At 47.7% G+C, this 14,234-nt stretch overlaps 1 protein-coding gene across 2 annotated transcripts; it reads left to right on the forward strand.

Annotated features, from left to right (window-relative positions):
- Positions 1-144: 144 nt before the first annotated feature.
- On the forward strand, positions 145-13,412 carry EIF3B (eukaryotic translation initiation factor 3 subunit B). 2 transcript variants are annotated; one of them, XM_081965315.1, is made up of 19 exons: positions 145-899; positions 3,144-3,336; positions 3,686-3,805; positions 3,886-3,943; positions 4,540-4,668; positions 5,212-5,369; positions 5,939-6,070; positions 6,176-6,242; positions 6,537-6,583; positions 6,774-6,984; positions 7,990-8,062; positions 8,773-8,895; positions 9,570-9,648; positions 10,278-10,416; positions 11,172-11,297; positions 11,569-11,646; positions 11,822-11,930; positions 12,592-12,708; positions 12,824-13,412. In XM_081965315.1, the coding sequence occupies exons 1-18, from the start codon at positions 239-241 to the stop codon at positions 12,693-12,695; spliced, it is 2,607 nt and encodes an 868-aa protein (XP_081821441.1). In that variant the 5' UTR covers positions 145-238; the 3' UTR covers positions 12,696-12,708; positions 12,824-13,412. The 2 variants fall into 2 exon arrangements, with proteins under 2 accessions (XP_081821441.1, XP_081821440.1); XM_081965314.1 differs by having other exon boundaries at positions 12,592-12,705.
- Positions 13,413-14,234: the final 822 nt, after the last annotated feature.

Consider the following 14,234-nt stretch of genomic DNA (forward strand, 5'->3'; position numbering starts at 1 on the left):
GCTTTGCTTTTCTTCTTCCCCCCCCGCAGAAATGGTTTCCTCCGATCTCGCGAGAGCGGGAGGCGGCGCTCTCGCGCACATGGCCCGGCCGGGGAGGTCGGGGTGGGGAAGCGGCTCCCCGTGCGTGCCTGCGTGCGCGCATGCGCCATCCCTTCCTTTTCGGCCGAGGCCTCTCCGAGCGGCGCGTGTGCGTGTCTGAGGCGAGCGGGAAGGCCGCGCAGCCTCCCCCGAGTTTCCCATGCAGGAGACCGAGGAGAGCTTAGCGGCGGCCGCGGCCTCCCCCTCCGACGCCGAGAGCTCCGGAGGCGGCGGAGGGAACAGCAGCACCGCCAGCAGCAGCAGCGACACGGAGGCCGAGCGGCCGCCGGAGGGGCCGCCAGAGGGGCGGGAGCCCCAGCCCGCCGGGAAAGCCGACGCCGACGAGACTGCTGGGGAGAAAGAAGAGGAGGGGAAGGAGGGGAAAAGCAGCGGGGACGAAGAAGCCGGAGATCAGCCCGAGCAGCCGCTCCTTCCCCCTCAGGAACCGCCGCCGGCCGTAAACGAAGAAGAGGAGGCGCCGCCGTCGCCCGCCCGGGAACCGTCGCCGGTGATCGCCGCCTGCGAGGAGGCGAGGGAAGAAAAGGCAGAGGAGGAGGAGGAAGAAGAAGAGGAGGAGGAGGAGGAAAGAAAGGAGGAGAAGAAAGAGAAAGAAGAGGAGGAGGAGGAGGAGGAAGAAGGAGGAGGGAGAGAGGAAGGGTCGGAGGGGGAGGAGAAGCCGCCGCGGGACTCCGAGCAGAAGCAGCCCCAGCCGTCTCCTCCTCCTCAAGCGCCGCTTCCCCAACTCCCCCCGCTGGGCCAGGACGAGGACGAGCCCTCCTTCAGCGACCCCGAGGACTTCGTGGACGACGTCGAGGAGGAAGGTGCGCGCCGGGGGAGGGGTCCTTGGGGGGGCGTTGAGGAAGAGAAGGGCCCCTTCCTCTGGCTGACTCAAAACACACTGTCTCTCTCACATACACACACATACATCCACATCCACCCCCCCCAATATACACCCACACACCACTCATACACCACACACACACTCACACACATCCCATACACACACACAGACAAACTGGGCCCTTTGCACCTCACTTTTCCCAGTCAGGGGCTGGACTACAAGCCCCAGGGTTCCCAGCTGGTAAGGAGGAGGGGGGTTGTTGGGTATTCCCATGGGACAGGGGGAAGGGTCTTGGGTGATGTGAGAATGATAGCTGTTTTGGGATTGGGGGGGGCAGATAGTGTGTCCCCGTTTTCTGGCCAGTCATTCTTTCTCTACAAATTTTTTAAAAATGATTTTAAAAAAGCCCCACGTGGTATAAGGGGTATATCACCAATAATGGGTTTGGAAGGGACTCTGGAGGTTGTCTACTCCAACCCCTTTCTGGAGCAGGAGACCTTATATCATTTCGGGCTTGATGGGATGGATACACGGGATCATAGAACAGCAAGCCTTGGGAAGGATCCTGGAGGTCTTCTAGTCCAACCCCAAGCAGGAGACCCTAGCCTAGACCATCCCGGACAAATGGCTGGGCAATCTCTTGTGGAAAGCCTCCAGCGACGGAGCACCCAGGACCTCTGTTTCACTGGTTAATTGTTCTCACTGTCAGGAAATGTCTCCTTAGTTCCAGGCTTCTCTCCTTGACTCATTTCCATCCCTTGCTCCTTGTCCTGCCTTTTGGTGGGTGAGCACAGCTGAGGAAATAGGGAAGCGGTTGTGTATGTGTGTGTGTGGACTGTATTTGTAATATCTGTACAATATTGAGCTGTTGTCAGTTTCAAGCAGCCTTGTTTTCAGTTATCAGTGGCAAAGGAAACCTGTCGATCCTTCAAACAGTAGCATTGCCAGTTGTTGGTTAACATTGAGAACTTTGAATAGGCCTCAATTTTTTAAAAAAAACAACCCTTGCATTTATTAAATTTCTTCAGGAAAAAACCCTTGAGGTTTTTATAAGAAATCTCCTTTAAAACCTGTTAGCATGAAGGTTGTGGTAGTAACCTAACCTGTAGGTTGAGTTAGAGGAGAACCAGAGCTGTGGCATTCAGACCTGTTGTGTTTTCTGGGGGTCAGTTTAGGCAAATCTCTTTGATGTATAGAGGAGCCCTTCCGGAGTTGTCAAGTACTTCTGTGTCCCACATTAGGGGGACACAGAACTGGAGAGGCTGCTGGTTTGGCTCCAGGTATCCCAGATTAGAATCTGATGCTTTATGATGCTTTATTTTAACCACAGAGGAGAACAAAGCGATCCCAGTTAATCAGCCAAGATTACTTGGGAAAGTAGAAGCTTCTATTTCTGACTGTCCTGAGTTGAGTAGCAACCTGGAAGAATTATGTGAATAAATCGGGCAAGACGCCCTAATAGGTAGTTGAACATGTTGTCCAATTTGTGTTTATTGTTAGAATGGCCAGTACATTTGTGCATGGCTGATAAATTAACACCTTGTAGTCCATAAGAATGAAGAACTGTGAAGGACACAGCTGGCTTTAAAAGAGAAGGGTGGAATAAATGTGTCACAATAAGCTGTGTACATTAGATTAAAATGCACTTTAAAAGCCAAGATAACTTGCTATGACTAGAATATTTGAACAGAGCTTTTCTCATACATTACACTGATTCTGCAGTGTTCAAAGCATTCAACATAGATAACTCAGTGACTGTTTGGTAGTTTTGAAGCTCCTGGGGTTTAGAACATTGAAAAGTAATGCAGATGACAGGGGGGGGGGGAACTGCTCAGTGCTATTGTGGCTGTTAGGCTGCCTTGAGACTGTTGAAACAAGCTGAGACCATTTGCTCAGGGGTTCATCTCAGAGCAATCACCACTGGCCTTTTGATAAGAGTCAAATGACACAGGCCCTCCAAAGCCATGCTTCCCAAACCTGTTCCTTCATTACTCAAAACCGCTGACCAAGAAAGTCCTTTCCACTCAATGATTCCAACTTAGGCTTTTCTTCACTCCTTTCTGTGTGCTTTCAGGATGCTTAACAAAACTAATGTAGATGATTGGCTTTACCTTAACGAATGCAGTCATGGACTCTGTCCTTCGCACACCTTTCTCATTGGTCTCTCTCTCTCTCTCTCACACACACACACACACTCACTCACTCACTCTCTCACTGTCCACAGAATTACTGGGAGATATTCTGCAGGAGCTCCCTCGGGAAGCAGATGGAATTGATTCTGTGATTGTGGTGGACAATGTCCCCCAGGTTGGACCAGACCGTCTTGAGAAACTGAAGAATGTTATCCATAAGTTTTTCTCAAAGTTTGGGAAGATAACTAATGAATTTTACCCAGAAGCTGATGGCCAGACTAAAGGGTGAGTGCTGATGACGTTTTTCGTATCATTTTTTTTAATATAAAGCAATTTTGCGATGCTCCCATCCGGCAGTAACCAAACAAAGTCTCAGGCAACTTTTCCAAAGATTAATGGGAAGGAAAAAAATACTGTGGGTAACACACAAGACATGTTAGAAAATAGGAAAGGAAAGGAAAGCTGGTTACTTGCTGTGCTCATGGGAGCTTCTCCCACAATGAACATGGTGTCTTGAAAAGTTTAGATAATGAGAGTGGTAGCTGTGGGGGAGAAAAATAAGATAATTTGTATGCCGCATCACACTTCTGAGTGAAAGGTGGAATGTAAATGAACTGGTTTTGTTTTGCTGCAGGTATATTTTCTTGGAATATATGTCTCCCACTCATGCTCTGGATGCCGTCAAAAACACAGATGGTTACAAGCTGGACAAACAGCACACTTTCAGGGTCAATCTTTTCACTGACTTTGACAAGTGAGTAAAGTTTTATCCCTACGACTTCCTCAAAAATACATGCCTGTATGTATACGTGACTAATTTTATTGCACTTTCAGGTACATGACAATCAGTGATGAGTGGGAAATTCCAGAGAAACAGCCATTTAAAGATCTGGTAAGTATTCAGAAGGCTGAATGGCATGTGGAGATCACTCCAGACATTCCCCAAGATATGACATTCCTAGCCGAGCAGGAGAAGCAGACCATGCCCTAATCAAGATTACACCATTCTCCAGTGTATATTTTCATCGAGAGATAGGTTGAAGTTATCAGTGTGTGTGCCTTGCATTGCAATGCCCCACTCTGATGACTCCCAGGATGCATGCCTCAGTTTGTTTTTTTAAATTCAGCAAGACCTGTGAGCTCAGTAATTTGTACACATGACACTGAAACTCCTAAAATGTAATTAACAAAGAAAAAAAAGGTGTCTCGAGTGAGAGGACTGATTTACATGCTGTTTGCTGGAATATTGCAGAAATTGTCTGAAATGTTGTATCCAAATAGAAACATCAGCTCCACAATTTTAATTCATTTTGCCACATGGCAAAATTGTACTTGGTTTGCTACAACAAAAGTTGTGTGTGTGTCATGGGGATACAGTTTTCTATCTGGCAAGATGGGTTTTTTCCCCCCCTTTACAATAGAATGCTCATTCTCTGTTTTTTGCAGCCTCTTTTCTTCATCTTTTTCCCCCTTTCGATTATTTCCTAGGGGAATTTGCGCTACTGGTTGGAGGATGCAGATTGTAGAGATCAGTATAGTGTAATTTTTGAATCTGGAGATCGAACCTCTATATACTGGAACGATGCTAAAGATCCTGTTACAATTGAGGAAAGAGCTGTGAGTGTTTTGGGCAAGTTTCTCTTGATAACGCTTCGTGTGCAGACGGCTGTAAGAATTCCAAATCTGTAATGGAATTAAATCTTTTAATTAGTTGAGGCCCAGAAAAAGATTTTTGGAACATAATAGCTATTGAACTGAGCCGTAAATTTCACCATGTCCTAAGTGGCTTTTGCCAGTGAAAATTGGTCTCATCCTTGTGTGATCGCGAGATTCACATTTCCACACCTTTTGTTGAAAGTTGTCTGATGTTAGACGTTCTTTATTCACAGGATTTTCAACTTGGCCAAAATAGATCATGTTCATCTTGCGTTTAATATGCGATTTTGTTCCTACTAAATTATCAGGTTATCTACAAAATTAATATGCCAACTGTGATGAGGGAAGTTCCAGCAAATGATCAGCTCCAGTTTGGTGCCTTTCATCATTAAAATAGATTTTTTTAAAAAAAAGTCCCTGTGAACTTTCAGAAACAAAATGTTCACTTAGCTTCGGTGTTCAAATGTAGCTTGACCCAATTAATTTAGGTTTCTCCCCCTGCAGCGATGGACGGAAACCTACGTGCGCTGGTCTCCAAGGGGGACCTACCTGGCTACATTCCATCAGAGGGGCATTGCTCTGTGGGGTGGTGAGAAATTCAAACAGATCCAGAGGTTCAGCCACCAGGGAGTGCAGCTCATTGACTTCTCACCTTGCGAAAGGTATTCTCGGACATTTGCTAGTGGTCAGTGCTTCAAAAGACTGAGCAGCCTTGCTCATTGGTAGATTGTCGCTGAATTGCAAAATGCTGCAAGTATGTAAATGGTTGCTTTAGGTTCTCTGTGTGAAAAATACCGTTCCCAGTTTCTTGGCGCTCCTTGGGCCTCTTGCCTTGATTATTGGTTATGATAACCTTGCAGTGAAAATGCCCAGGTAGTCCTGAACTTATGACCACAATTGAGCCCAAAATGTATGTTAAGTGAGAAATTTGTTAAGTGAGTCCTGCCCCATTTTAAGACTTTTCTTGCCACATTTCTTAAGCGAATCACTGCAGCTGTTAAATTGGTCACACGGCTGTTAAGTGAATCCAGTTCCCCCCGTTGACTTTGCTTGTCAGAAGGTCCCAAAAAGGTATCCCATGACCCCGGCACGCTACGACCGTCATAAGTATAAATCAGTTGTCAAGCACCCGAATGCAAATCAGGTGACCATGGGGTTGCTGTTTGAAGCCATCTTGCTTACTAAAATCAGTATGAAATGGATCGTAGCATTTGTATTGTCTTTTGTGAAGGTACCTGGTAACGTTCAGCCCTCTGATGGACACCCAGGATGACCCTCAAGCCATCATTATTTGGGATATCCTAACTGGACAGAAGAAACGAGGGTTCCACTGTGAGAGCTCCGCCCATTGGCCCATATTTAAGTATGTTTGTAGAGGACTAAATTGTGCTACACTTTTGACTACTGGGAAATATGACATACACACACACACCTACCTCTCTAAACCTTTGAAATTTTTCTTGCTCAGGTGGAGTCACGATGGCAAATTCTTTGCCCGGATGACATCCGATACCCTTAGCATCTACGAAACACCTGTAAGTCTGATCATGCCTTAACCCAAACGTTACTTTTTGCAAACATGAATGAAAAGGAAAAAAAGTACATGCTTAGCTCTTCTCCCTCTCTCTGTTTTTCCTTTCACGCATCCTTTTATTTATTTTTGTATATAAATGCATTCATAGATGCATTCCTAGGCTCGGGGATGTAAAAGTTGCATTGATGCTTTTTGCGGTCTTAAGAGTGTCCCTTTCTCATGGGAAAACGTCTCTGTTAAATACTCTCTCGGTACGAGTTGCAGGATTGTTATGTTGTCTTTTTTGCCGTTCTAGTCCATGGGCCTGCTGGATAAGAAAAGTTTGAAAATCACAGGGATCAAGTGAGTCTCCTTTTGAATCTGCTTGGTGCTGTTTTTATGAATGGGTCACTCTGACAAAATCAGCATGTCCCCTAAAAATGAACTCCTCCCTTCTTCCAAACCCGGAGGAATAGATTTCACGGTATGGGTTGGTTGGCTGTTTCAAAATACATCTTCCCTTTTGCGACGCTTCTTTCTTGCTCCCCCTCAGAGACTTCTCCTGGTCCCCGGGAGGAAACATAATTGCCTTCTGGGTCCCGGAAGACAAAGACATCCCAGCGAGGGTGACCCTGATGCAGCTCCCCTCCCGGCAGGAGATCCGGGTGCGAAACCTGTTCAACGTGGTAGACTGCAAACTCCACTGGCAGAAGAACGGGGATTACCTCTGCGTGAAAGTAGACCGGACCCCGAAGGGCACCCAGGTATTTGGCTTCTCACGCATACTGGTAACACTGGCCAGTTGGAGAACACTGTATTTTTTGGAGTATAAGACGCACCTCCCCCCCCAAAAGAGGGTAAAAATCTGGGTGCATCTTATAGACTGAATACAGCATTTTTGGCCTGCTGAAACCCCGCCCCTTCACAAAAACGGGCATGCAGAGGCTTTAGGAGGCCTCCAAAGTGCTCCTGGGGGCTGGAGAGGGCAAAAATGAGCAAAAAACGGGATGCTTTTGCTCATTTTTGCCCCAACCCCCCTCAGCCTCCAGGAACACTTTGCAGGCCTCTCAAACTCTCTGCATGCCCTGTTTTTCACAAATAAACGAGGCAGGCAGAGGGTTTGGGAGGCCTGCAGAGTGCAAAAACTTTTCAAAACATCTCTTCAAAATCGTAGTGCGTCTTATAGTCCAGAAAATACGGTATTTGCTTCCTCCCGAGGTGTTCTAGGGCTCCCTTAATGATGAGAGGTAATCTTTGATTTAGGACTTTCATTGAGCCTGAAATTAGGGATGTAACCTATGCTGGTCATCGTCGTACAACCCTTTTTGTGATGGTGGTTAAACAAATCTTCACGATCGTTTAGTAAACAATGTTCTCAAAGGGTTTCTTGGATAGGAATTGGAAGTAAGCATCGGCCTCCCACAAAAGACGCCCCAAACCATTCACCTGATGCTTCAAACGGCTGTAAATGCAGGCTGGTTGCCAAGGGCCCAAAACGCAGTCACGTGACTCTTCCATTTTTGTTGTTTGGTATTAAACAATCCTTTTCTTGCAACCGTCAAGTCCCAGCCAGCACGGGCCTGGTATCTGATAGAAAGCCCTCTTTCCGAATATAATATGTCATTCAGCTTTTATAAGAGCACTGTTTACTTCTGGATCGGGCTCTTTTTGACAAAACAGTTTGTGATGCACGTTGTTAGCAAGGATAAAAATTCTCGGCGAAGTCTCACTTTGGATCAATCATGCTTTCCTTTTTCCATCCATCCCAGGGTGTAGTGACCAACTTTGAAATCTTCCGCATGAGAGAGAAGCAGGTTCCAGTTGACGTGGTGGAAATGAAAGGTAAATGGGCACCTTTTCTGTAACCTCTGAAATTTTTCCAAACTGCGCTGTCCCCCCAACTGAATTACTCCTTGGGGAGGCGGTTATCTTACGTTGTATGTTACATACAGCAGACGTAAAGCATATTCAACATACAACATGTTGTACTCCTGCAACAGCTTCTTAGCCCTTAGCAGCACATTTGAATGTGTTTTGAATAGATCAGGGGTGTCAAACTCGATTTCATTGAGGGCCGCATCAGGGTTGTGTTTGACTTGGAGGGGGGGTAACGAGTGTGGCCATGGTGGGTGTGGCCAGCTTGATATCACTCATATTGGGGGTGCCTATGGAGGCATGAGCACTCTGCCAGCGAAAACAGAGCTCCGTTTTCAGCTGCGATGGCCTCCTGCAGCCCTCTGCCAGCGAAAACAGAGCTCGAGACATGGCCCTCCCAAGCTCCGTTTTTGCTGGCAGAGACACTGTGAGACAGTCCTTTGGTGTTTCCAGGGTGGCCCTGTGGGCCAGATCTAAGTACTCCACGGGCCAGATCTGGGCCCCGGGCCTTGCATTTGACACCCCTGGCATAGAGAATTTTTGAACTGAGCCACCTCCTGTAATGGTTCAGGCTTCGGACTACCTATCCTGCATTTTCCACCTTCAGCGACCGGGTTGCCTCCTGGGCTTTTAGCGGGTTTCTAGTCTTGACTGACAAGATCCTCCTGCCTTTGCAGAGAGCATCATAGCCTTTGCTTGGGAGCCAAACGGAAGCAAGTTTGCCGTGCTGCACGGAGAGATGCCCCGCATTTCCTGCTCCTTCTACCACGTGAAGAACAACGGGAAAATAGAGCTCATTAGTAAGTGGGCTTTGCTCCTTTTGAGTCCGTTGTGGCCTCCGGCTGAGGCAGGACGCAAAGGGGACCGCTTTTTCAGAGTGTGCTGCTCCTTGCTTTGCTCCTCCTTTTCATTTGGCATCCTGCTCCCAGATATCTAAACTTATTTGTTACCCTAAAATCCTAAATAGGGAAACGGGTATAGCTAAAAGAAAGCACTTCCCACAGCATCCCCCCCCCCCAACCTTTCCTCAGCTGAATATCAGTGTTGGCATATTTTTGCATTGTGAATTACCTGGGCCCAAGTGAGGTGGGGAAATAGTGTCGTAATCGATCCAATTATACCGTTGAAAACGGAAGTTTTCCGTGAAGTAGGTTTTGTAGTTGCCCTGTGAAAACCTACATGCCACTGGGATTTCCAGCCCCGTCTTGAAACTGCCGACTTAAATTAATCCTTTGGATCTGCTAAAGAGTTCCAGCATCTGATTAAAAAGGGAGAACAGCCTGATGGGTGATGACAAAATTGGACTGCTATCCTCTGGTGTTGTTTTTAAGATCGCCCACTTAATCCGCCAGGGTTAAAATTCCGGAAGCAACCTCAGCAGGGGGCGGGAGATAACTCCAGCTGTGTTAGCCTTGCGTGGCTGTTTCAGTATTTGAAAGTCAAATCGGTTCCGTGTTTTTCATTTTTATCTCAGAAATCTTTGACAAGCAGCAGGCAAACACGATATTCTGGAGCCCCCAGGGACAGTTTGTGGTGTTGGCTGGTCTCAGAAGGTGAGCGCTCACTTTGGGGAAGAATTTAAATGATTGTCTTGGCTTGCAAGCGTTAAGAAAAGTGGTTCCCACTTCTATAATCATCCGTGTATCTTGTTTCAAAAGTGAAAATGCACATTCTGAGTTTCTTTCCCTCAAAAATATTAACGTCTGGCTCCTTTGAAGCTTCCTTCACGTATAAGTTAGCAGATCCCAACCACTGGATTTTTATCCAGGTGTCAGACCCCAAAACCAAGAATGACAGGTGTGAATCTTCTGAGTTCTTTATTGTTTCACACCTGTAGTTGCCAGACTGAAGATTCTACTACCTGCTTGGATGATATACTCTGGGAACTATTGAGGAGGGGCTGTCTTCACCCTCTTTCTCTCACACACGATTTCTGGCCTGAGCTGCCACTTAACTCCTCTGGACTCCACCCCCTCCCTCCTGGGAACCCACTTTCTCACTACAGTCCATCAAGGGAGGTTCCCGAGTGACGCATGTATGGTCTGGAACCTAAACCCAATTTTAGGGAGATGAAGTTTTAGGAGAATTCCCCCCCCTCTCCCTCAGTCTGGCCAAAACATCAAAGGAGGCCAGTGGGATAATTTGCCTTCCCCCCCCCCCCCTTCTCTCTCTCTCTCTTCAGCATGAATGGTGCCTTAGCATTTGTGGATACCTCTGACTGCACCATGATGAATATTGCTGAGCACTACACAGCCTCGGATGTGGAATGGGACCCCACCGGCCGCTTTTTGGTGACATCTGTGTCTTGGTGGAGTCACAAGGTAACCTAGAGGCTATGTTGCCTGGTCTTTTTCTCACCTGCACAGGCTTAGCTGTGGCTATTTAAGTTTTCTGTGCAGATGCCACCTTTACCAGCCTCTCTGAGTAAATTAAAGATTTCAGGCAGTCTAATAATCCACAAGGTTCTTGATTGCGCAGAGATGGATAAACTCACCTTGGAGTTAAGGGACAAGGAAGACTCGGAATATTGTACAGTTTGGGAAAACTGGTATCAATGGATAAATAACAGAAGCTTGAAATGTACAGCTTAGAAACATAGATGCATAGATATAGGAATCATTAGGAATGTATACAAGTGTATTTGAATGACAAATGGTTCTGTTAGTACTGTCAAAAAGGATCGTAATTTATACAAAACTATTTTTAAAGGTATTTGTATTGTAATGTTTTAAATTTTCAATAAAGGTTTTTTTCCCCCTCACAGAAAAGGGGGGGGAGGTTCCAGGCATGTCGTATTCCCCTCTCTTGACAGGTCAGTTCACCTATTTAGATCGGGACTGCCCAAGCTTGGCAACTCAACTCCCAGAATGCTGGCTGGGGAATTCTGGGAGTTGAAGTCCACACACGTCTTTTAAGTTGCCAAGATTAGACACCCTTCAACCAGATAGAAGATCACATGACATGCCAGCCAGGCCTGCCGTGGCTTCTCCCTCTAAGCGCTGGGATGCTGAATTCCAGCTGCTGCCGGGATGCTTTTGTCTTGGATGCCCTCACCTGACCCAAATGTCCTCCTTAGGTGGACAACGCCTACTGGCTGTGGACTTTCCAGGGTCGCCTCCTCCAGAAAAATAACAAGGACCGGTTCTGCCAGTTGCTGTGGAGACCCAGGCCACCAACTCTGCTCACCCAGGATCAGATAAAGGTGAGGCGTCCTTTGGGGCAGAAATCCGCTTGAAGGAGGACTTTTTAACAATGCTGTTGCCGAAGGAAAGTGGCAACACTCCTCAAAAGATAGATGGAGAAGGGCTTCGTCTGTAGAAAGCCTTGATTTAAATCCCCGATGACCTTCAGGGCAGCTAGTAACAGTTATATCACCGGATAAACTTTCCTTGGCAGAAGAGGGGTTTTTTTTCCCCCCTCTGCATACCTCCCCTTTCAGGTGTGAAGCATTTCTCTCTTTTTCCTTGCTGCAGCAAATCAAGAAAGATCTGAAGAGGTACTCCAAGATATTTGAACAGAAAGATCGCCTGAGCCAATCGAAAGCCTCCAAGGTAAATTGCCCCGGGGAATACGAAGCAAAGGAGATTTGGGGCCACATGAGTCAACGGTGCTACTGCCTTTGACTCCCATCAGCCTCAGTCCCTTCCGATGCTCCCTCCCCTCCATCGGGAATTGCAGCTTTGGGATGGCCAGAGGGATAGCTTAAATGACTCCTGTCTCTTACAGGAACTGGTCGACCGACGGCGAACAATGATGGAGGATTTCAAAAAATACCGTAAGATGGCCACGGAGCTGTACATGGAGCAGAGGAACGAGCGCTTGGAGCTCCGAGGAGGTACGTGGGACAGGAGAACTTGCTGCTTATCTTAGCTTCATCTCTTAATTTCCGGGTGTTTTTGACCAGCCTGGATCTGGGAACTGAGATCCCAAATGACTGCAGAGCCCCTGGTCTGAAAAGCAAAATAACCCAGGCCTATTTCGAGAAGTGGAGCGGTCATTGGGTACATATTTAATATTGAACATTTTAATGTGGCGGCGGCGCAGTAGTTAGGATGCAGTATTGCAGGCTAATTCTGCTGACTGCCAGCAGTTCGAATCTCACCGGCTGAACGTTGACTCAGCCTTCCATCCTTCCGAGGTCGGTAAAAGGAGGAACCAGATTGGGGGGGGGGGGGGATTGCTCACTCTATAAACCTTAGGGCTGCAAGAGCGCTCTGAAGCGGTACATAACATGTGATTCTGATCAAGGCAGGTACTGACTTATAAAGCAATAATTGACCTAATTAGTGTGATGTTCATGAAGAAGAAGAAGAAAAGTCTGTGACCAAACCAAAGTAGGAAAGTGGTGAAGAATCCTCTCTGGCCGCATTTTTTTTCCAAACGAAGGACAGCACTTCCGCCTTCAAATCAAGTCAAGTCTTCATCGTGGTCCCAGGAGGCCAGCAGAGTTCTGCCTTCAGATCCGCCTCATTTGAACTCACTTTCCCTCTTCCTAGGCGTGGACACAGATGAGCTGGACAGCAACGTGGACGACTGGGAGGAAGAGACCGTGGAGTTTTTTATCAATGAAGAAACCATCACAGTTATAGAGGCAGAGTAATCCCAAGGCCGTGGTGAGGAGCCTTTTCTCTTCCACCACCTTGGGGGGGGGGGCAGGAGGGGGAGCAGGGGGGAGGCAGGGGGCTCATGGGATCCGAGCGTAGTAACCCTTTTCCTCTTTCTCTGCAGCACCACCACCATCGATCGTCCTGAGAAGAGAATTGTTCCTTTTCAGGAGGTCGTCTCTCATCTTTGGAAGTTTTTTAAATCCGTATTTTTTTTCTCTCTGGACGGTGACTGCACAGAATCCATTCGTTCTGACCTACTGTAGTGCCTTTTGGTCCCCAACCTCCCAGCTGGGCTCTCCCTCCAAAGGCACTGCTTTTAATTTTGTATTTCTTTACTGGGGGGCGGGAGGGTTCGGTCTAATTTTGAGCAATCTACCACCGGAATGTGTTGCTGCTGCTGCTGCTGCTAAAATGCTCTTCGGAGCACGTGGGAATGGTCCCCCCATCCAAAGGCAGCCTTGAGACATTTTCCCAGGATCTCCAGAGGGGGAAACTCCAGCGCTTCTGTTTTGCCAGGACTGTTGCTGCGTCCCTCACCGGCGGGGGGAGCTGGTGCGACCCAGAGACAGGCCAGCCAGGAAGGCTCTTCTTTCCAGCGTGACTGGTTGTGTTGAAGCCGCACCGCGGTGGACTCTCAACTCTCCCCTATTCCGATTTTGACAGGATCTCTCTGTGGGTTGGACATTGGAAATAAAGCAAGCCAACATGCAGTCGTCTCTGGTCTCTTGTTTGCCGTGTATTGCTCATACCGCCGTTTTTATCCCCGTTCCAATTAATAGTGTTGTGGCCTACCAGTGGCCAGTGGAGTAGGCTGCAGATTCGGACATTGAGGAGGTTGGGGAGGAAGATGGGCCAGTCCTGGAGTCTGGGGAAGGCTCGGATGAGGGCTCTGCATCGGAGGCAGAGAGGGGGCCAGGGCCCTATGCCAATTATCAGCTGCCTTCAGAGTCAGACATCAGTGAGGCAGACGAACAGCTGGAGCCTGTTCCCAGTGTGTGCATGTGCAGAGCTGCCAGGAGAAGGGAACAGCTAAGGAACAAGGGCCGACTTGGGAGTAAAGCCACAGGTGGATGGTGAATGACCCTTCTCATAGGGAATAAAGAGCAGCGAAAGGGGAGTGGAGTTTGCAGGAGACAATTAGTTCCATTCATTAGGGTGAAGATCTGCTCCTGACTTCTTGCCAAGGAATTGCTGCTACAGCCTGGCGTTTGGAAGATATCGGCCTGGCAGCTCTCCAAGCCTGATCAAGGTCCGTATTTGTGAAATCTCATGAAAGACTCTTGCCGGGACTTTGCAGAAGAGGAATTCCCTTTAACCCAAATAAAAGAGGTTTTATCGGGACGAGGAGTCGGCTCCATGGTCTTGAGAAGCTTAGGTCAAAACAAATATGTCCATTAGGGTTACCCCGCTCCGTAGCCTTGCTTTCCAATGAGGCCGAGTCACTAGGACACCAACATCTGTAAGGAATGTCAAAGGGTGTGTGTGTGTGTGTGTGCAGAGATGTGCAAAACGCTGAGGACACACCAATCAGG

The sequence above is a fragment of the Natrix helvetica genome, assembly GCF_964273705.1.
Source record: "Natrix helvetica genome assembly, chromosome: 13".
Taxonomy (NCBI): Eukaryota; Metazoa; Chordata; class Lepidosauria; order Squamata; family Natricidae; genus Natrix; species Natrix helvetica.

What these genes read in the sequence shown, in the direction of transcription:
- EIF3B (XM_081965315.1), top strand. Translation starts at nt 239, where the DNA reads ATGCAGGAGACCGAGGAGAGCTTAGCGGCGGCCGCGGCCTCCCCCTCC. An exon ending in GCCCATTGGCCCATATTTAA is followed by an intron (nt 6,071 to 6,175) that starts GTATGTTTGTAG and finishes TTTCTTGCTCAG; the next exon opens with GTGGAGTCACGATGGCAAAT. An exon ending in TTAGCATCTACGAAACACCT is followed by an intron (nt 6,243 to 6,536) that starts GTAAGTCTGATC and finishes TTGCCGTTCTAG; the next exon opens with TCCATGGGCCTGCTGGATAA.